The sequence below is a fragment of the Lissotriton vulgaris genome, chromosome 11, assembly GCF_964263255.1.
Source record: "Lissotriton vulgaris chromosome 11, aLisVul1.2, whole genome shotgun sequence".
Lineage (NCBI taxonomy): Eukaryota > Metazoa > Chordata > Amphibia > Caudata > Salamandridae > Lissotriton > Lissotriton vulgaris.
The window spans coordinates 1,051,063,088-1,051,086,853 of record NC_141699.1 but is presented as its reverse complement, the minus strand read 5'-3'; the positions used below and the strand labels follow the sequence as shown (position 1 = coordinate 1,051,086,853).

Sequence of the window (23,766 nt, the reverse complement as noted above, 5' to 3'; positions counted from 1 at the left end):
TCATGAAATATGAAAGAGTTGGTTGTAAAACTCTTACTACCTCAACTAAGCGGTCAAAAAGGATATTACAATCCACCTTTTCAAAGCTATGTGCATATTTAACAGCACCAACCGAGGTCCCTGGGCCTTCTGCAAAAAGTGAAGTAGCGGATACGTAAAATTTCAATTGGGCCATTAGAGTACCTCTGCTTGATTGCAAGGTCTGGATATTATTTCTTTCTCAATTTCATCTATTCTGTTTGGCCCACACTGCCAACTTCCTATGTTATCTTGATCATTGCATATCGTACTAAACAGTCAACTGCCTGTCGCTGAGATTTCTAAACACACAGAAACGAAAGACTTTGGGCCATATTTGTGTACTCACTTGATTTCTGTCGATATGTGTTAACTTTGTGATATACCTGTGTACTTCTACATCTATTGTTATTTGTACCTACTGCAAATTCAATAATCAGAAAGGTTTTGAACAAAAATTGGATTTTCTAACTTTACACATTAATATAAGCTTGCAAATAAGTGTGCTACCATTTTGGAAAGGGAAACCGAGTTAGCAACGCAGATAGAACTACGCAGTGCCATTACAACGCAGGCATTACAACGAACATGTTGTTACCACTCGTTCCATTACAAGGCAAGTTGTTACAACGACTTGTTTTAGAGAAAGCTTTTTTTGGATAGATCCAGGTCTTTAGGGCCTTCCGAAACTGCATTTCAGATTCAATTGAATCCACTGAATCTGTGTAATCCTACACCCAGAAAATTGGCACAGAAACACCAAGTGTGAGGGGCCATAATACATACCCACTAAAGAAAGATAGGAATGCATTATATGGAACAGTGAATTCCAACAATATGAAGCCCACTTTTTCAAACCTTTCTTTTAAGTCAAGATCATTGACAATAATGCAAATGACCGTGCACGCTCTAAGAGAACCATGGAAACCAAGGCCAGCATCTAAATTCATACTTCGTAAACACAAAACACTGTTTGGGTTATCGCAGTGCAATGGACACAAAGGTACAAAGGTGTGGCCACGATCAAAATGTGTAGTTTGATCATCCTAATTAAAAAATAAAATAAATAAGTGCTGGTCTCCAAAATGTTTCTTGGGAGCTAGTATGAACCTTGAAGGCAGGCCTTACCAGAACCTCAAGCAACACTAACATCCAGAGCCCCACCTCGGTCTGCTACCACCCTGGCCAGTGAGCACCAGGTACACCATATAGAAGGAGAGCAATGCCTTTTAAATTCAATTGTTGTTTGTGGAAACAGAAGAAGTACTGCCAATACAATGAGTTGGAGGTGGCCCTTTTGCATAAGAAATATAAAGAGGTCGCCCCAGCAAGGAAGAAGGAAGTACTGGGCCAATAGTGGGGATCATTAGTTTTGGTGGCAAATAAAAATGACAGTATCCTCTTTTGGACGGCTGTGAAAGACATGCAACACATGAATCAGGTATTAACTCCTATTAGCTGCATTATCATTAGCGAGGTTTGGGAGGCGCACTTCACAATCATCTATGCTGCCATTTCAGCAGAAAGTGAACTACCTGTGGCTTCTGCTCATAAGGCTGTGCACCTGACCTTGGGTGGCGTTGAAAACACTATAAGCCAGATTATTGGGGGTAAGGCCCTGGCCTGGACAGGGTACCAATAGATCTTAATAAGCATAACCCTGAATTCTGGGTTCCATTTTTATTGAATGTTTTCAACAGTCTGGTCCATTTTCCTTTACCTAGCACATGGTTAACCTCTGTTACAATTCCTATTTTTAAAAAGGGAGACTGGTCGAAAAGATGCTGTGTTGATGGCGTGCTCGCCTAGGGCTCTGCCTCTTTTAGTCCAAAGATTTGTGGATTTTACGACCACGCTTGACTAAAGCTCTAATTTTACAAAATCTTATAATATGCCTTGTACCCAGAGGAAGCATAATTTACCCTTGATTACTATTGGCAACCATAGTTTAAAATGCACTGTCACTTTTCTCTTCCCTGGGTCTACTTTTCGCTGCAATGTGATCTTGGACGGCACTTATTGCCCATTGTAGGAATAAATTTTCCAAGGCAATTCAGGAAAGGACTCATGAACTGGCTGCTCCAATTAAAAGATCACCATGAATCAGCTAGCAACTACAGTGCCTTGAGACCATCATGGGTCATTTACCATGCTTTATAAATCCTTGATTGATTGACTGAGCTACACAAAGAAATAAGAAATCTTAACTCTCTCCCTGACCCCTATTGGGATTCTTTTATGTTATTTTAGTGACCATCCATTCATCATGTGCAGGATCCCTATGCATCAAACGTCCACTATCATGACTCACAATCAACATAATTTCTTTATGTCAGAGGAAGGGAAAGGTTTTCGTCCATCACCGTCTATCATCTGAAATGTGATTGCAGATGGTACATAGAGATAGTGGTAGCGAGTACCACTCGGCTGGCATCTGGACTGAAACAGCAACCGCACAAATGAATTTCTTCATCAGGATTTTCGCACCTAGACTTCCCTAATGGCACATATCAATCCAACTCCTAAATGAGAATTCAGGGAGACAGTTTAGGCCATGCCCAATGTCCTTAAACATAGGTGTATAATTTTGCACAGTAAAGTAAGGTTCTTATTGTATTAAGTTTGGTACTTTCTGTATACAGGCTTCTTTACATGGAGTATGTAACAGAACCTGGAACTGCAGAAGGGAACAGGGAACTGTGTGCATGGTTTTAATACGTTTGACACCAGGGACCAGTTACTACAATGATAACAGCTTCCCTTCAAATAGGAGCCGAATCATAAAAGCATTTATGAGCATGTGAAGTAGTGTTAGAGTAGTACTATTTCATGCAGTCATAAACACCTCTGTGAATCAGTTCTAAAATGCCCAACTCTCTTCTAGTAAATGCGCATAGAGGTCACAGATCTTTCTCTTTCTATTATTTGTACATGAATATGCCATGTATTTTCCCATTTTATACCCATTTTATATGTTTTGGAGGCAATTCACAGAGTTCTGTAAGAGTATGTTGAGGGGTTCTAAGAGGAATACTTCTCATCAGGGAAGACAGTGCAGGTTGTGTCTGGGAAGAAGTAGCCAAGTTTCAGAAAGTCGTTTCATCAAATGCCCATATAATGTGTGCTTAGTAACAGCACCGTCTCCACAGGTCTTACAAAAATTCTCTAGTGAAACCAGAATGGACCCTTTTAAGAAAGGAAAAACCTTAAAACTGGTTTGTTAGGTGACAACGTATTCAAATCAAAATCTCCAGTAACCACTACTGCTATACTTTAAACATATATAAATACACTAAAAGACTAACATGAGTTTGGAAAATATAACAGCCCAGAACTTGCGGGAGAAGAGTAAAGCCTAGACCATAAGAGCACTGATATAAAAAGAGCAAATATACTATTAATCAAATTTTAAGAGAATCTGGAAGCTTATCTTTAAAGCCATTAAAAGAGAAGTTAAGAGTCTTACTAGCATAATTATTTCTGGTATTGTACTTTGCCTTGTTCCTAAAAGTATGACTCCTTGTGTAATGCCGATGTATTTGTGGGCTTTTTTCATGTGACTGAGTATTAAGTGCATCACCATTTAATGGAGGATAGTCATGCGATTTACAGAAAAAGACAACTCAGAGGCCTGACTGTTCTGGTTAAAGTAGTAGCAACTAAAACCCCCAACATAGAAATCCTAAAATAAAATGGGACATAGCTCATGAATGCATGGTACAACAAATCAAAAATACACTAATTAGTCTACTGGTATCATACAAATTCTCGACAGAACTGCTGCCATTGTGACTGATACAGTCTCACTTCCTCTGGTTTTCCTCTGGATTAGGCCTTAATCATTGGGGTTATGATTTTGAATGCTTAATGCGGCTGCTGGGTTTAAGTCCAAATACTTGAAGAAAGTGTTTTGTCTTCTGAACAACCTTCAATATCAGCCCCCACCCTCCTCCCAGTACATTATTTAAACAACTATGTGGAATTGTTTTTGAACAAGTAGTCAAATATATTTCCATGCTAGTGACTAAGCACATGATTATGGGTAGAGGGTTATGAGGTCAGTCCCTTTAATGCTTATTTTGGAACTCTTTGCTTACTCTTTTGTGGAGGTTAGTTGAGGTCCAAGGCCTACAAACAAAAGGTCTACAGTGCCTGAAAAAAACCGAAATGTGCAGGAATCATATTACCACATTTAGCTCATCTCAAGTAATGCTGTAGTAGCGAATGCCCAAAATATCATGGCACATCTTTGAGCGCAAAAACTGTGCAGACATACCAGTCTACAGTCCTCTGTACAGAAATGCTGAAAATTATTGCTAAATACGATTGTTGTCACTTATTTTACATTTATGTTTATAAAAAGTTAAAGTCAGGGTATATAGCCATGATCCTAAATGTGGTAATGTAATTACTATATTCCAGCATGACCCCTGATTTAGCACATCACACTAAACGAGGACTTGAATTTTCAAAATCTCTATTGTTTCTCATCGGATTCCTGCTCCATATCAATGGCAGATATGTTTTAAGACATGGGCAAAGTGGATAATTACCCAGGGGCCCCTTGTGAAAGTTATTATTTTTCCCTGTATTAAAAATTATCATATACACCTCTTCTATTCAGATTCCCTACCTCTGCCTCAGATTCTGTCTTTCTATCATGTGTCATCGTAAGGATTTTGAGACACAAGCCAAGACAAACTTTAGCTGTTATTGTTTGACCCATTTTCTGAAAATGTAATGTATAATTCATTGTGGATGGGGAACAAACTTCAAAGTTATTCAGAACTGAGGGCCCCAAAATATGACTTGCCTGTGGAAACAAAAATCCTCAAGATGGCGCAGATTCAAGAAGCAGTCATTTGGCTGACAAGTGGAGGAGAAATGCTTGGCAGCCAAAGTGAAATGTCACTATGTTAGACATTCAAGGGATTTAACTAAGGTGAAACCTGAGAGTTTCAAATAGTGAGAGACAACATAAAAAACTATGTTTGGCATTTCCTTACACAGATCGCTTTGATAAAGTATCTGCATGTCCCTCGCATTAAGCAACCACACAAACACTCCATGATAGGACTTCTTAACCAGGACTGAACTGGAATACTACACACATCTAGCATGATGGTGATAAACCAATAGAGGATCGGGAAAAAGTTCAAACAGATGATAAAGGAAGTAGATGCCATAAACGGAGCCCGCTCAGATATACAACAAAGTTTCTAGGTGTTTAAGATTAAATAGAAAATTCAAATGGAACACGTGGCAGGTAGTCATGGACTTACTCTCCTTTTTGCACTACAAAAGTACTAGTACATTTACATGGTTTGCAGTCCTACAAGAAGTATTGCTCTACTCCCCATGAAAATCAGCAAATTCCATTCTAGCCATTATCTTTCCGATTACAGCATCAAATTATATTCTTTATTCACATTCCAATTATGTACACCATAGATTAAAACGGGGAACTTACTGTTCCGTGGTAGTTCCTATACATTGGCATCACCAATAGCTTTGTCAAATAGTCTTCAAGTTGTTTCTGAAATACAAGCATAACAATGATGGTTTTAGTAGAACTATTTTTGCTGTTACCAAAAAATTCTCTAAATTGTAGGTTTGGTTTTTCCAACTAAAGGGGTTATTGTCTTTTAAAACTCCAGCAGCATGAGTACGACTTTACCTCTACAATCATCAAATATGACGAATTTGCCAGGAGAGAGGAATAGCAAAGGAAAATGTTACTTACACTGTAACCATCTGTTTGTGGCATAGAGTGCTGGAGACTCACATGCTGTGCATATCCCTGCCATCTAGTTTAGGGCTCGGATGTAGGCAAGTGTTTCAAGTCACGAGGTAGAGTTACTCCACCTAATGCTGGCAATGCGCATGGGAATCAACTTCATTGTTGCAGTGTTTTTCCACATGCTGTGTAGATGTAGATGTAGCATAAAGATATAGAAAAAGATGACCATGCGAAGGACGATTAAGGATGAAAGAATAAATAAAGCTAAACATTATAATTAGGCATACAGTGAGGATAGGAGGGGAGCTCCCGAAGTTGAAGGAGTCGAAACTTCACTTATCCATGATGGACAAATGAGCAGAGAGTCAACTAGCTTATTGGAGTCTTGATTCGTTGACTAGGACGGTAAGGTATTTCTTGAGGAGAAGGAGTTTCAGGTCCCATTTGAAGCACAGGAAGGAAGGGTTGCATCTGAAGTCTATCGGGAGTGAGTTCCATATCCTGGGTACGTTACCAGAAAAGGATCGGGACTGAGTGGTTGACTTTTGAATTTTGGAGGGATGAGAAGAAGTGAGTTGGAGCTTCAGGGATCTGGATCTTCCAGCTTTGACCAGTTTGCTGTTTAGGTAGTTGGGGGAATGTGAGTGGAGGGTTTTGTGTGTGATGCACGCCAATTTGTAGATACAACTGCCTTCAAAGGGTACCCAGTTGAGGGAGTGGAGGGATGGTGTGATGTGATCAAACTTTCTAAACACAGTTATGAGTCGAGAAGCTATGTTAAGGATTGACCTTAGTGGGGTTAGGTGAGCTTTTGGCGTCCCTGTAAGGATAGCGTTCCCGTAGTCCAGTTTGGATAGGACTAGGGATTGAACAACAATCTTTAAATCCTCTTGGTGAACTGATAAAGTGCTCATAAGACCGCCGGGCCAACTTTAGCTTGCTGGTGAGATAAAACATCCACACAGTAATATTCAGTTCAACTACATCCAAACACTAGTTCAGAAAAAAATGAGAGAGGACAACATGTGCTGGGTACACAGAAAATTAGATCTACACACTAAAAAGATCACACTGAACCTGAATCTAAAACTCTGTATGTTCAGGTGGAGTAAAGCATTGCGTAGATGGTCAAGAAAGGTCTCCTACTGCATTAGTAGGGGACATTAGGATCTATAAAGTGTTGAAAGACAATACAGTCAAGCTATAAAATGACATAGAACCATCAGAATTACAGCTATTGAAAGATCACAAACTCTTTTCTAATATGGCTTTCATTCAACAATAAGGGAAAACACAAAATGTATAAAGAATGTAGTATGGGAAATGAACCCCCTTTTTGACACAATGAGCCTAACATGCACTTCTATGCAAACAGTTCATCCTGCACTAGAAGCACAGTAACATGACCTCTAAACATTTATTCCATTAGAATTCTTCTTTATCAGGAAGGTCAGCAGCCAATGAATAGTCACTATTTACTGATGCACGAGCACTGTCCTAGATAAAAATATAATTTGGGGCTGAAAATTCCTATTTGACTATTCCATCCAGTAGGTTTCGACGTCGATAACAATGCAAGCAACAAGATCCAAATAGGCAAAGTCTTCCCAATTACTGCAAAACAACGATGAGTTCCTCAGGCACAGGACACTGTTTGAGGGTTACCTGGGTCCTCCTAATTAGCACCAAAAAGAGCTGGCACAAGAAAATGAGAAAACAACTGTAAATTAAACTGAGTTCATTGTTAGCCAATACAGCTGTTAAGTACGGAAAAGGAGAACCAGCCACTCTTGGATCAGTGATTATTAACCTGTGGTTCACGATGACTACTTAGGGGGTCTGGGGCTGTTTAGAAAATTAAATAAATAATGGCAGATAAACGATATACATATATATATATATATATATATATTCACGGACGTAATTGAGTTGATGTCAGCTTGATTTGGTTGAGCAATAAAAGAACAGAAACATGATGGAAAGTAGACTCATTTGAAGCACTAATAAATGCCCATCAAAGGAGAAATGCACTGGAGCAGAAAAAACAAAATTATATGCTAGCGAACAGCATATCGCTTTGTCTTTTGAAAACAAAATTAATTTTTCAAATAATCAAAACTTCTGATAAAATGTCGAGATTCTCCACCTCCATGGATCCTGGATCACTTAATGTTTCTCCTTGTTGAACGCAAATGCGGCCGGCACTGGATGGGTTGTAGGCGGCATGCTGTGTAATCTATCTATACAGACAGCTTGTAATTCATCCGCTCTTATCAGCTTTCATGTCTTTATGCAGCCGGCCCGTTGAGTTGTAGACAATAATACTTTGTATTGTTATGCTATGAGTTCTGCTAATAAACCCGATTTAATTCTAAAATTTCGAGATTTGTGAATTAAATTAATATTTAATAATGAGTAAATTATTTCAAGGCACACTTGTTTCTGTGTTTTTGTGTATTGTTTTGAGGTAACTTAGACAGGAGTCCCCAGAATCTCTTGTGAACCACTGGGGTTCGAAAGAAGACAACAAGTTAACAACCACTTCTTTAGATCTTAGCTGTTGAGCTTCAATCCAAGAATGTCAGATCAATGTCAGAGTTTCAGGGCATTTGAAAAAGAAACATGTATTTACAATGTTTCTATATGGAACGAATTTTCATTCTCAGTGGTTAGGAATCAATCCTAGTATGGCTCTGTCGCCATCCTAAACTTCAACAGTGTCCCCTTGTCCTAGATTGTGAGTGGAAACCTCATGAGGTGAAGTGATTGACTTTCCGTAATCCATGCTACTTGTAAAGCCAACTTAAGAAGCACACAGCTTCGTCCTGAAATAAAGTGCAGTTTAGATCAGGGAAAATTAAAAGTAAACTATTTCAAAAGTAGTCATTCCTGTTCCTTAATCTGAAAGGATCTAGCCTCATAACATGAAATACAAAAACTAAAAAAATACATTTTACATTTTTTTTTTGTAATATACCTACGTATGTATATGTATGCAGATATTAAAATCTTTAATTACAGCACTACATTTCTACAGTGTACATATTGCATACATTAAATATTGCTTAAGATTGCGCCTTTTAACACTTACCCTTCTACTGGAGGGATGCTCTTCCCTAGCTGTTAAATCGGAGGTTCGAGGCAAGGATGGCATCTCCCTTCCTTCTCCTCTTTTGATAGTTTGCCTTCGAACGGTGTGACTACAAATGAAAATAGGTACTGGATAAAAAATATCCTTAGAAAATATTCTAAGACCTCATCTATATGACATACGTCAGCCGGTTGCTGTTTTTGGTGCAGAACGTACCTTCTTGTAGGAATCGGAATCCTCATTAGAGCTTTGTATCTTAGAAGCTCTCGATGAAGTTCTTGAAAATGTTTGAATTTCCTTTTTACTTGCCATGTGAATTCTCCGTGAGTTAGTTCAATTGTGTAAATATTTGGACTTGGCACCTAAGGAACAAAAACGAAACACAATAATAAAACCAACCATATGGTCAAGAAAATATCGTAAAGCTTTGCCTGTCATGAACATTCTGGTAGGTCAGATTTCTTTATGACAATGGTAATGCTGTAAGATTAAAACTTTCTACCAGAGTTGTTTACTTTTTTCAGTAAAGAACTTTCACTCTGGGGGAGCTCAGAATAACACATGATATGAGCTATGAATACATAAGGAGGAAATTAACAATCAAATGTGAAAAACCAAACCCATCTAGTAAATTTTCTAATAGGATATGACTATTAAAAATATCTCTGGGGCAGGTTGGAGGATAGTTTGATATCTCTGGCGACACACTTAAAGGACGGCAATCTCCAACAATTAGATTATATATCCTAAAACAGACTGACCCATAGACAGAGGACATTTATGTACCACAATAATACAACAATACCCTTAATGTGCCTCTAGACGCTGGTGATCCACTCGCCCTGTCTAGTTAGATGCACCCTTCTTGGGATCAAAGGCTTCAAGCGCTGTTCGTAGGCATCACCAATGATGAATGCAAATACAGACACTGTATACTCAGTTAAACTTAAATTCCTTTATGGACTCACTAAAATGATACAGAAGGTCAGAGGTAACCGATGCAGATGACTGCATGAAATGAAAGAATCCTCCGAGCAGCGTAAATCTACATGATTCTCCGCCTTCTGATGAGACACAAAAGACACTCTAAAGTCCAAAAGTGTTTTAAGTGTGGTTCTCTGATCAAATACCAAGCCTTCACTGCTGCAGCTACTTTGGAGTGCAAGATTCATCTGCAGTCAAAGCGGACCAACTATTTTCAAGCTTGAGTCACCAGAATGGCCTCACTACTAATTAATGACAGCTTCTACACACTACTTAACACAAACTCAAGAACCACGATTACCAATTCAGCTTTAGAAAAGACACAAATCTGAATGTCATCTGCCCATGCTATCACGAAAGAGTTCACATATACACTAAAATTGGGACTCGTATTTACACACAGTGCCTTAAACTGAAATACCGTATTTTCTGGAGTATAAGACGATCCCCTACTTTTCCTTTTAAAATATAGGGTTTGGGCTATATTCGCTTGCTTATAAAATGACCCCGGCGTTTAAGACGACCCCCAACTTTTGAAAAGATTTTCAAGGGTTTAAAAGTCGTCTTAAACGCCAGAAAATACGGTATACTAGTACTCACTCTCTAGAGTGCATGTTTTCTCCTGCGAAATACTGGTACATTAAATGGAGAGTGGAAGTGCTGAGTAGGGCAAGTGCTCTACATTTAAGTTAAAAAAGTACAGGAACTTAGTATCGGACAGAACCTGCCCATTAAAGCACTGTTTACACCAACAAAAATTGTGTAAGGCACGTGGGCAGCATCTGGGGTGCCATAGGTATCTGTTGCATCTAACAATCCAAGAATGAGAAAATATTGCATAGTACTGTCACCTGGTGCCACCACACCACCAGATGTTTATCAATAATAAAGGCTCCAGACAGTCTCACCATAGAAAGGGCTGAAATACCGCCCATGCCCAAAGGAGCATCTTAGCTAGAAGACCAGCACAGATGTTGTTCTATGAATGGTTCTAACATCAGTCTCCCTATTTAAAGACGTTTTCCAACTGAGAGAGGTTTAGCAGTCCAAAACCTTGCCTAAAAATCCATCTATGTCCTTGCTAGTGTTTACTAGCAAGGACATATTCATGACTAGGTCTCAACGGCGGACCTATTTTTCAATCACATTGGCACCTGATAGACAGATCTATCTATTATTTTGACTGCTCCTGACGTCTTGGTGTGAACGTTTCTTAATGGTACCATGAGTAACAGGCCTCCCTAACGAACAATTATGAACAACTGTTTATTTCGATACTCTAAGAAGACAAAAATAAACAAACCTAAATCTGGCTCAACAATACACACTGTCTTAGGGCTCATATGCATACAACTTGCCTTGGATAACTTATGCTAACGGACTTTCTGTTTGCCCTTGTTAAAAAAAAATCAATAAAGTATTTTGAAGAAAAAAAAAACAATGCTAACATTTCTGACTAACCAGATAATAGTTACATAAAAACTAAAGCTAAGCATAATAGATATCTGAGATCAAAAAGGACACATCTAGAGTACAATAAATGACGGACTAAGGTGAAGAAAAGCTGACCTTCGAGGTTGAGGTGAACCGTTCCACTTCCAGAACCTTTACTTTTATCGGGCACCCAGGGATGCACGTCTTAATACCCGAATCTTTAAATCCTTTTGTGTTGTAAATAGAGTAGAACGGGATTCCTGTATCAATATCACAAGAGCATAATTATTTGCACAGCACTGGTATATAAACAACTTTTTGCAATGTAATATACGGATATGTGCATTATTTTGTCACTTACTGCACACACAAGATATCATATTATTTCAGTAAACCCTTCAATGTCTGAGTGCCCATTTTTATTGTTAAACAAAAATGTAAATCATTTGTTTCTTACGTGATTTTATGATCATGTATACAACACAATCACAAAGTAAACATCCTTACCTTTTACAGATGCACTGAATCGTTAAAATTACATTAATACCACCTAAAATGTTAGTAAACGAGAAATAAATGCAATGGTATAACTGCATAAAAATGTTAAAATAACTGTGATCCTATGTGCAGTAAAGGGTGCAGGAGGGGTCCGTGGATGCAAAGCATGGTCAAACATGTGGCTAAAAAGTGTGACAACTTTTGTAATTCTTTCGTGGACTTCCCACCTAAAGTAACTACCTAAAATAGTTAGTCTGAGTATACACCTAAACAGTAATTAAGCAGGTTTGATTTTTTTCTGCAGCAAAGGTTGTTGACTTTTAAATGTATCAGCAATTTTTAATCATCGCCACAGAATGACGTTCAGTGAGTTCCTCGTTGGGAGTTATCTTACTGTGATTGGAACATCTGACAAAGGTTCTGCGCAGACCTCTGCAGCAAGAGCATTGGACAACAGGCCCAGGGCTTTAAGTGGGACGGGTCTGACCGGTGCTGAGCACCGGCTGTTTTTAAAAGGGGGCCTCAAAAAGGGTCTCTAGCGGACTCTGTTTTGTGCCCTGACACAGGTGGTCCGTTTATTCCGGATTGCAGTGACAGCAAGCAAATCACAAGTGGAGAAGTTACGGCATGACGTCATGCCGAGGGAGCGTTGTAGGGGAAGGGAAATCCTTTAAAGAGAGTCATTTTCTCTCTGAATTTCCTTCGCTTTTTGAAACTCAGGAGCAGTAACATTATCGAGGTGTCCCAAGGGCTATAAGAGGAATCTTTTTCAATATTATATACAAGCCATAGTTGCAGCTTATTTATCTTATGCCACTAACAACCATTGACAAAGCCAGTAGTCCTGACTTGTTGTAGGTATGGTGTTACTTGTTGTATCATATATCTGGATGCAATGACAGAAACAGCAAAATACAAGCCGGGCGGCACACTATGCTAAGCACAGATTTTTAGATTACGTATTTGTAAGCCATGCCCTTAATTACATTGGCCACACCCCTTTGAGAGAACCCCTTGTTTTTTCATCCCACTTATAGACCTGAACAGGCCTATCTTTCTATAATTGGAAACTGACCAATATGTCCTACACAGATCTCCGCAATGTGCGCATTAGCTCACTGAAGCATTCCCACTGGGATCGGAATTGTGCCTTGACAGAATTTCAATTACACCTGGCAAACAGAGTAATTTCGATAATTCTGCATTACTCAGTCACACAGAATTACTGAGAATCATGCAATTTCTCCTGCTCGCATACTTAGGACTAATTTGGGGGCGGCCCTACGGCAAGAGCACATTTGCTTGCTATTCATGTTCTGCTGCCTTTAGCACTGTTTTGTAGCACAAAATAAATCGTCACGTTCCATTTAGACGGAAAATTACATTTAGCACTAAGAAAATAGCGCTAAATGCCAGTAGTAAATTGCAGGTAAATCCTACCCAACGGCAATTTAGCGTTTGCTCACACCCTCCATTTGTGTTCTGTTGCATTTTGCGCTATTTCTTAGGGCAAAACGCAACCTCATGTCCATTTTTGTCCTAAGGCATAGCGTTAAATGCAGGATTACTCCCCTCACATAATTCAAGAATAATGATGTGGAATTCTTAGTTAATTCCACATGATTATGCAAGTTACGCCCACCCCTAATCAGAATCTATAGTCTGCAAGATACACACAGTTTTCAGCAGCAGGTTCATTAACCCACTTATTTTTCTGACTGAGATTAGAAACTATGAGCACCAAACTACACAACTGAAGGGAAGAACAAACTCTCTAATTTTTCAATCTCAATCTCAATCTCTCTCTCTCTCTCTCTCTCTCTCTCTCTCTCTGAAAGGACACGCAGAGAGGTCTTGGCCCTCTAACTGCCCGTTTTACATATTCACTTCTGCTCTCTCACACTACTAAATAGTTGAACTTCCTCACAACAGAGTCTCCGGCTCAGAACCCTTTTCTATTAAGTTGTCTATTTTTGTCTTACTGCACACCTTGGTCTAGCAGATTACTATTCAAAGAAGAATCTAAAACTCGTATTCCAAAAATGTTTTAATGGCAAACAATATGTTTAAGCTATGCATTTAAAAAGTAGAGTATGAAGTGTATTCTCCAAACAACTTAAAACTTCTACTTGACAAAAAGTGTTGATGTTAACAAGTGTTTATGCTATGTAATAAAAAGTAGAACATCAAGTCCAAAGCACATATTTGGCATGTGCCATTAAGACTTCAAAACAAGTGGTAGGTACATTTATTGGGCACATTCTAAGGCTATTTCCATGGTGTAACTAAATGTTCTATGTGCCTTTTTGAAAGTGGAAGAGCCTTTGCGTTAATGGAATTACAACAGAACATAGCCATAGTATCTACCAAGCACACCCAAGGTCCAGTGCTTAATTTGGGCACTCATTTTTGGGGGAATTGCACTTAATGTTCCTCATCAGACGAGGAAATTTTGCTAGAGGAGAAAACCAGAATGAGAAAGGAGGAACAAAAATGTAGAAAAACTGTGACAAAGTGAGAAAGCAGGGATGAAAAGAACCTGCAAGAGTGAGATAAAAGGGTAGGCAGTGTCTGCGGGTGGATACAAGAGGCACAACATGGAATTAAAACTACATAGACTTGGTATTGGGTGAGCAAAACTTTGGGTCCCAGCACTAATTCTTTTAGAAATTAAATACACCCTAAGCCAACAGAAGAGCCCATTCACCAGTCCAAATCTTTCCCTGCTGCTTTTTTATTCTTTCACTGTCCAATTCTCCTCTCTGCCCGCAACAAAGGAATAAACCCAACCCCTCCACCATTCCGGGTAACGCAAACCCAGGTTAGGTATTCATGGATTACATTTTTTAATAAAATAAAATGAACGTAAACTGTAAATGAAATTCCTAACAGTTCCTGCCCATTTTGAACTTTGCATGAAAGTAGGAAATACTGCAAGAAGAAGTGAATGAATTAAGATAAAAATATGTTAATGGAAAATAGGGTTAGACCAGCCAAGACAACAACCTAGCAAGACCTAGAAGGAAATGGTCTAATGGCAGTGAGGGTAGATAGGATTCTGTTGTTGTGTTCACAGATGGACAACTGGTGCCGGCAATAGTTAGGTTTCACTGGAGGTTTGTGATAAGCAAATCATAAAATGGCAGTAAAAGAAGAATGAGAGATTGAATCTCAGCAAACTTCATGGCCACCTAGAGAATGGGCTATGGTTAACTTTTGTAAACAAGTACCTAAAGGCACAGTTATTAGTCACAACCACGGAGTGTTGGGATGTCTACACACTTGCATCAGAAGTGACATAAACATGCCTGAACCTATACTACTGGGCACACAAGTTTCTTCTTGAATAACATGAAGACCCCCTTGGTTCTGTGACAAGCATCCATGTTTCTCTAAGTCCCACAGAGGTAAAGAATGGCACTAACAAATCATTGTTAACTTTAACCATAACTTCAACCTATAGTTAACAACTATATTGAATAGCTAATGAAAATATCAAATGACAATACACTACCATTCATTGGGATTATCTATTAAAAACAGCAGTAGAAATTCTCTGCATTAGTAACTTGAATGAGCAATGCTTTTTCCTCAGTAAAGAATAAACATCCTTTAAAAAAATCTCAATATTGCAGAGAGTACAAAATGCGCCCATCATCACGCAGCCAAGAAAAGCATAGGAGACAATCTTCTCTTTCCGTACATTGCTGTTGGAGATCGGGAATAGGTCTATAGTTGGTACACACATTCAAAGATCACCCTTGGAAGCTTCACAAAAAACCTAAAAGCTTACGCTCCATGGTTTCCTTCTACCTCAACCTAACATCAGTCACAAAATAGTAGAGGCTGTGTACAAGTTCAACAAGACACCGTCTCTGAAAACTTGTCAGAATTCAACTTAGCTCAAATAAATATTTATGACTTAGGTATTCAGATACAACGCCACCTTTAGAAGAGGGGCAGATGGGGCAAATTGTCTTAAGCCTTGCTCCTTGAAGAAGTTTTGGTAACTATGAATCTTTAAAAGTAGTAATTATCCAAGACGTTTCCAGAGATGGCATCACTGATATGTATGGCGACACGGATTTTGAGAAGATGTAAAGTAGTAATTTGCATATTTTTTTATCTTCCACAGCATAATGCACAAGATATTTATTCAACTGGGGAAAGGAGTCCTATAATCTGCATCGCCCAAATCTAAAATGTTTGTTACTGTACATTAAGACGCGTACCCACTCTGTGATAAAGAATAAAAACACAAAAATATCATTGACATTTCAGATTAAGGCAACATTACCTAAAATACAACATACTGCCATGCAGATATTTACTATTCTTAAATTGCTATCAAAAGGCTGAGTGAGGATAACACACGCTGCATTATTTGTTCTACAACCTGTATGCTCAAAGGTACAAATACAAAGCAGTCACAATCTGGTCATTATTGTTGTGAGAAGAAATTAAATTCGAGCAATTCCTCTCACTGGAACATGGATCAGAAGAGCTTCTGTACAATTAAAAATAATCTCAACACAGCAAGTGCATATTGGATCAAAAATGACCATCAAGCTTACCGGCTGTTTTATGATCCGGTAACACCTCAGAATCCACCTCCTCTCCATCAAAGTGGAGGTCACTGGTGTCCAGGCTTTCTATTAGGGTGCTCATGTCTGAAGCAACTTTTTCCAGTGCGGATATACCTAGATTTCTGTCTCGTCTCAGCGTCATTTTAGCACGGAACACTCACAGGAGCCTGTTGAGGAAAAGGCAGACTTTGTTTATGCATGTTTGTAATTGATCAACGAAGAATATGGGTTCAAATAGGCTAAATGATTTCGCATTATTTATGTCATTCTCATTTTGAAAAAATTGACACTATAAATTTATTTTGCATTATCTATTTCATTCTCATTTAGAAAATATTCAGACAAATAATTTTTAAAGATTGTTGTTACTAAATTTTCACATTATGAATGGTAGATGTTTGAGAGGTACTACAAGGGTGTTCTTCACATAGATTTCCTGATATGATTTGTGTAAATTTCATCATGGTCACTAAATTTCCAGAGTACAAATGAGAATTAATTCAGATTCTTACTGATTTTTACAGTCTGTTGGAATAAGTACGGCAGACATTCAACACGCGGGCAAATCCCTACTCCTAGTGCCACCAGAAAATGTAGATGTTTTAGTATATTCTTCAAGTCCAGTGAACACTTACTCCATTCTGAGTGTGCCACTAACTTCTTTTTTGAAATAGGTCTTTATTGCATTTTCTCAATTTGAACAGTGTACACAGGTAGTCATAATTTACAGTATCTTGTATAGTCATCAATGCAGGTAACATACAGCACTTTCAGAAATTAGTGTGTGGGAGCCCTGATATTGGTTGTGTGGATTTGGATGTGTAGGGGGGGGGGGTTGATAGTGGTACTAAAATAAACTGCACACATTTGGTGTGAAAAATCCCAGAGAAGGTTTGTGAAAATCAACAACATTACTAATTGTCTCTTAGGAGTGGAATGCTGATCAGCATTTCAGAATGTGAGACTTGTGGATTGTAAACATTGGGAAACAATAATAACTTGAAAAGAGACACAGCGGCAGAAGAGTGTATGGGGCAGCAGACTGGAGGATCAAAGCAAGGTAATTTGTCTTGAGCTTGCACAGTAAGCGTTAGTTACCTTCTAAAGGAAAATCATGGCTAATACGGGGCAGAAAAAACAAAGACACTGCAAAGTCCATCTGGCCTGCCCCAACGTAGAACATGGAACCCCTACTTCATCTACAGCTTTGCACTAGCTATCCCTTTGTGACCAAGAAAATGTGTTTCATTAGATCCAAGAAGTAAATGTCAATTTTTTTTTATATCCATAGTGTCTAAATATACTCTTATAGGACCCTTTGAAGTGCTTTTCATCCTATATAGCTAGGAGTATAAAAGGGATATTCGAGGGAAGTATAGTTTGGGACAGTATGTGGTATCAGTGGGGCTTAGTGCGTGCAAAAATGGAATTTTAAAATATTGCAAGAACATGGCCCTGATGGAGCAAGGATTCACATGTTAAGCGGCTTTCTTGTATCCATGAACCTCGAATAACGTTAATAAAATAACCAACATGTTTGTTTTACTAATTTTGCACATTTTTCATTATAAGGGGTGTCCGAGAGATGCTTGCTTATGTGTTTATTAACCTTAATACGCTTGCATATTAAAATGGCTGCTGCTACGCGGGAATTTAGACTGCGCATGCGTCAGTCATAACCATGTGACGTGACGTATTCAATGTCTTGGTGGGAAAACAGTTGCACATGCGCAATGAAACTAAGATGGCTGCTCTGTGTTCTCACATGTTCAAAGCTTGCATTGCCGCTTTCGCAAAGCTGTCCGTTCTGCATAATCAATAATGCTATAGATATTATGAAGTAATGGGTGAAGTATAGAAATTCATGGTATACAGTGTAATCATTTATTACTGTGTTCCAAATAAGTTTTTCCTTGCTTTCCATGTATCGTATTCTTTGGGCCTGGGAGGTGCTTACTACTCCATTTTGAAAGTCCTTACTGCGCAAGTCACGTTGTGGAGGGAAAAGAACTCTGCAGCAGTGGAACCCAGCCAGCTGGCAGCCACAGCCAAGATGCTCCTGGGAACCTGACCTGCGACCTAGCTGAACGAAGATGAACTGTACTAAAGTCGCAACAAATGTATATGAATATTGTATTCACCATTGTTAGCTGAACGGCATATGTCATGAGAACCTGGAATTTAAGGGGTGGGTACAGAAATTGAATATTAAGCCTGAGAAAGTATAAAATTTAGGTGGTGTGATGACCTAACCACCTCTTTTGTCCAATCAAAATTGGGGATCCTTACACTTGCAACATTTGGGGGGTGGTATACTGACCCGAACAGTATAACTAGCATAGGTTTAGCTAGAGAAATTGTCTGACTTGTCCGAATAGCTGACCTGTCACTGTCCCAACGCACTCAATAGGTGACTGAAAGCAGAGAGCTGCGAAGCACTTTGCTGGGAGGTTCGAGAAAAGCCAATGGGGGTTTTGGGAAGTTAAAGTGCTGGTGAAGCACTTTGCTGGGAGGTTCGAGAACCCAATCTGGGTTATTGGCAGATTCCTTGCAGAGAGGGAGTAGCGCAGGCGTTGCAACCGAAGCTGCGGGTGTTGGTCGTACCCTTTGGTGAACCCGGTTCTGATCCAAATTCTGGGGTTATCCTGTCCCGACTGTCCATGAGCTGTACCTGCTCGCCTACTGGCACCTAAGTCCTTAAGGGTTTCTTCCCAACTGACCCGTGGCCAGGGTTGGTCTTCATTCTATCCTAGGTAAGTCTGTGTGGGTGATTTGCTTTCTTATATTTGCATTCCAAAATTCTCGAATATTGCAAAGCCCTGTTGCATATGTTCCTTTTCTCCCCTGTCCTTTGATAAATGAGATTTTCATGCATTACTGTCTAATAGCATGTTCCATTTTTCCCCCCACCTATAGTCATTGCTAAATCGTTTCTCTTTTAGTATATGTTCCTTTTTCTTACCCTTCCTTCAGAAGATAAGCTGAATTTAATAGTATGTTCCAAAATCTTACCTACCCTATAGTATTGAGCTAAAATTAAATCTTGAATTGCAATAAGTTCTTCTTTAAACTGCTGCTTTAAATTGCGAAAGTCTTTGGATATAGCATGTTCCCTTTCTTTACCCTCCTTTAATCAAAGTTGAGAAAGATTGTTATCTAATTGTAGCATGTTCCTTGTTCTTACCTTCCCTTTCAGTTTACATTCTTAAATGCTTAGCATACTCTATCTCTTGCATACCTATGCGTTATTCATGATTTTGATTATAGATAGCTTAATATGTTTTAATCTGATGCTCATGACATATGATGATGAAGATGATTAGATAAAACTTTGAACCTACCCAGAGTCTGTGGTTATTTCATATTACAAATGTTATAAATGTTCATGACTACCTGATTTAATACTCAACGCCCTGATCCTAGGTGATTAGGTTCCTAGTATCTACATTGCTAGGTTATAGATATAGGAATCAGAAGTATAGAAATCTCAAGCTATACTGATAGTAGAGCGTGAGTTACCCAAGTGATGTTAAGGTGTGAGGTGTGAATGAAAATTATGGGCCCAGGTGAGTATTAGTAAACATTTCCTAGCTGGGTGACCTGCGCGCTCTATGAGCCCCGCTTGATCACTAGAGACCACTACACAAAGCCAGACTGAGGAGAAATGGAAAAGGGGATAGATGAAAGTATATATAAATACAGACAAGAAGAGAGGACGAGGAGCATAAAAATCAGAGGAACAGGTCTTTGAGATCGTTGGAAGGAAATAAGCAAAAATGTATGTACCTAGAAAGACTATATCACTAGTTGAATACCCTGTAAAGAGAATGAGAATAGATAACAACAATGGGAAGAAGTGAGAGAAGCCGTCCGGGAGGAGGATGAAAGTAAAAATTAGTAGAAGTGGGAGAGGTATTGGAAGTGACGAAGTATGCATTTATTGTTTATTTAATAAAAGCAGGAACAAGTAGAAATAGAAGGCAATTTCATTATACTTAAATATAGTAACAACCATTGTCATAAGTGACGTCTGAGCTAGACAGGGCAGCAAATATAACCATGAGCCATATGAAAATTAGTTTAGTAATAATAAGGTAAGAATCAAATGAGGCCAAGTAACACACTCATACAAAAAGCCCTGACCACATTAACACCTATTTTAGACTTTTTCCCATGGCTTCGTCCCTGTCACTACTTTATCACCATAACCTTCTAGGTCTAGGCTTTCTATTACTTTTCCCATTCTTGCTTGTTTCAATTTTTCCAATTTTTCTTTTGATGTCCCCACTATGTTTTCTCACTTCCTACTGTTTTATTGCCTCATTCAATTAATCTTTCCGATTACTCTCGGTTTTCCTCCTTTTATTTTCTCACTGACATATTTCTGACCTCATTACTTTTTTCATCTCTCTTTTACTGCTCTCTGAAGTCACTTCTTTTTATGAATCATTGTAAGTGGTGCCCCATATTCAAAAATAATATTATTGGAAAAAGTCCCAAAAAAGGATTCTATTTTATAGCCCTGAAAGGATTTAATGACAAACATTTTAAGACATAGTTAGGCCCTATATCAGCAGAACTGTTCATTGTTTCTCTATTTGTGGGGTTTATTAAAGAATTTTAAAATCCTCCCAGGGCTGGTCTTGCTTTCAGCACTCACTCTCCTGTGAAGATACATAGCCCCGGGAAACACTAAGGCACAGTTGCAGAAAGTGTCTCGCCAGGAATAAGTGGCATTTCCAGCCTGTAGCGTTTTTTTTGAACCACACAATGGCTGTCGAAATAAAGCTCCCATGTAAAGTTTGGTGATTATGCTCTGTGTTTAAGAAAGAAAGAAAAAAAATATAGGCTTGTGTTAGTGTGTTACAATTGTTAGAAGATAGGTCACAATAGTATCTGTCACTTCACCAACCCAATAGGGCACCCAGGGAATTAACCGTTAGAGACAACTTTCCTGCAGAGTTCCACTCATTGAAATGTAGAGGTTTACTAATTGAAATGCAGAGCTTCACTCTGTGAAATGCAGAGCTTCACTCTGTGAAATGCAGAGCTTCCCTTGGTTAAATGCAGAGCTTCACTTAGTGAAAAGCAGAGGTTCAAGTCCGCACAGAGTTCTCTTCAATGGAAGAATCAATTAGATAGCTGTAAAGGGAAGGGAGCTGTTTTCTACTGCAGTACAGAGCTTAGAATCTGCACACAGCAAGAACCACTCAATGAACTCTTCCCTGTCCGGTGCCATAGTAGAAGCACGAGGGATGTATAATGTCTTGTTTCTAGGTTCCTTCTCTCTGTAACATAAGCAGGTAAAGCCATCCAGAAAGCCTCAAATATACTTCTTATGTGATCTCATCAGTAATGTAATTAACAGTGCTCAAGGTTATAGATATTGCTGAGAATCATGTAATCTTTGTGGTCAATAAAATGGTTAGGATGTTAAATATGATTTAGTTTATACGTAGACATTTGTTCACATTAAAATTGCACATCTTCACAAGGTCAGGCTCGGGGAGATGAAGTGATTTGCCCAGAGCCTCATGATGTTTCATCAAGTGCCCAGGTCAAGGTAGAACTCAGTTCTCCAGAAGCGTAGTCATGTAGCCTACAGGCCTCATGCAATCCATGTCCACGTTACAGGCCAATGAGTTCTTAGCCAGAGAAAACAATATATTAAGATGTTTTTGAAACTAATGAGAACACGATAATTCTGCATGGTTAATTTATACAGGAGTTGTTAACACTTCACTTATGATCAATTCATTAATACCAATTCGTTATAGATTTGGGATTTCACAGAACTAAAAACTCTAGCAAAGAAGTTATCATCCACACACAGACGTGAAAGCTTGAGCTTATAGACTCAGGCTCACAATGCGGCGATGTGGGAAATTTTTGATTTTGCATTTTATACAATTTCTTTTTAATTTTTCTTGCCTAAGTGTTTAACACCTAGCAACAATTAACAACCACAGCCTGTGCAGAAATAATTATCTGATGTTAGATAGCTTCCTAAGAAAAAGATTTGCTGCCAGCCGTAACCTATCCTTATGAGCAGAGGGGCCACCCCCCCCCGCTCACCTTTTTATTTATTTATTTATTTATGCAATTTTATATAGCGCGGACCTTACCCGAAGGTGTCAGAGCGCTTCACAAAAGGACTAAAAATGACATACAGGAACAAAATACAAATGCAGACAATAGGTTACATGGATCAAAAGTGACACTAGTGAGCAACCAAAATACATGAGGTAGCAATCGGTGCATTAAAGGAGAAAAAAGTGAAATTGGTGCAGGTTACAAAAATGTACAAAATACAAGTAGAAGTATAAAATTGTAATAAAAGGCAGACACTCCATCACAAGAACAAACGTTACGTAGGAAATGGAGGCACTTGTGCAAGTAACTAAAACAAACAAAATGTGTGAGGTAGCAAACAGTGTGTTACAAAACAAAAGTGACGTGTGCAAGTTCCAAAAGGGTACCATACACAGGTATTGGGATAATACTAAACATTTAAACTACCAGAACACACTGTGGAGGAAGTACCATAAACCTGGCCAATAGACTTTCCAATAATGGGAGGTATTCCTTCAAACGAAGGCAAAGGTGTGAGTTAGACTTGGAGGTGTCTTTGGAGGAGAAGAACTTTAAGGTCCCGTTTGAAGGCCTGAGAGGAGGAGGTAGTCCGGAGCTGAGGCGGGAGTGAGTTTCAGATTCTCACTGCGTTGCCTGAGAAGGATTGGGCCATCGATCTTTCCTTCTTGAAAGTGGGGGGTTCAAGCAGCAGATTTTCCGCATTCCGAGATGGTCTAGAGCAGAGGTCTTCAAACTTTTTGATGCCGAGACCCCCTTGTAAAACCTTTTTAGGCGTAAGGACCCCCTTCCGACAAAAGATTCTAGAAACTGGTACTCCTCATCATAAACAACTATCGACAACCATAAATGCGCTTGTTAGACCTCATCACATCCATCCATCCATCATTCATCCACCCACACTTCCACACATCCATCCATCCTTCATCCATCCACCCTTTCATCCTTCCATCCATACATCCATCCTTCATCCATCCATCCTTTCATCCTTCCATCCATACATCCATCCTTTACCTATCCACCCGTCCATCCACCCGTTCATCCACACACCCACCTTTTCACACATCCATCCATCCATCATTCATCCATGAAACCTTTTATCCATCCATACATCCATCATCCATCCACCCTTTCATCCTTCCATCCATACATCCATCCTTTACCTATCCACCTGTCCATCCATCCACCCATCATTCTTCCACCCACCTTTTCACACATCCATCCATCATTCATCCATGCAACCTTTTATCCATCCATCCATCCATCCTTCATCCATCCACCTTTTCATCCTTCCATTCATCCTTCATCCATCCACCCTTTCATTA

The 23,766-nt window shown here is 39.0% G+C and overlaps 1 protein-coding gene across 2 annotated transcripts in view; it reads right to left on the bottom strand.

The window, feature by feature from the left end:
- Positions 1 to 23,766, bottom strand: part of PLD1 (phospholipase D1) — a 370,836-nt gene that overhangs the window by 169,938 nt on the left and 177,132 nt on the right. For both annotated transcript variants that reach the window (XM_086944395.1, XM_086944394.1), the window contains 5 exons: positions 16,340 to 16,518; positions 11,403 to 11,527; positions 9,066 to 9,211; positions 8,850 to 8,958; positions 5,489 to 5,554 (listed from right to left, as the gene is read on the bottom strand). In XM_086944395.1, the coding sequence (XP_086800521.1) occupies positions 5,489 to 5,554; positions 8,850 to 8,958; positions 9,066 to 9,211; positions 11,403 to 11,527; positions 16,340 to 16,493 (600 nt within the window). In that variant the 5' untranslated portion in view covers positions 16,494 to 16,518. The remainder of the gene's footprint in view (positions 1 to 5,488; positions 5,555 to 8,849; positions 8,959 to 9,065; positions 9,212 to 11,402; positions 11,528 to 16,339; positions 16,519 to 23,766) is intronic.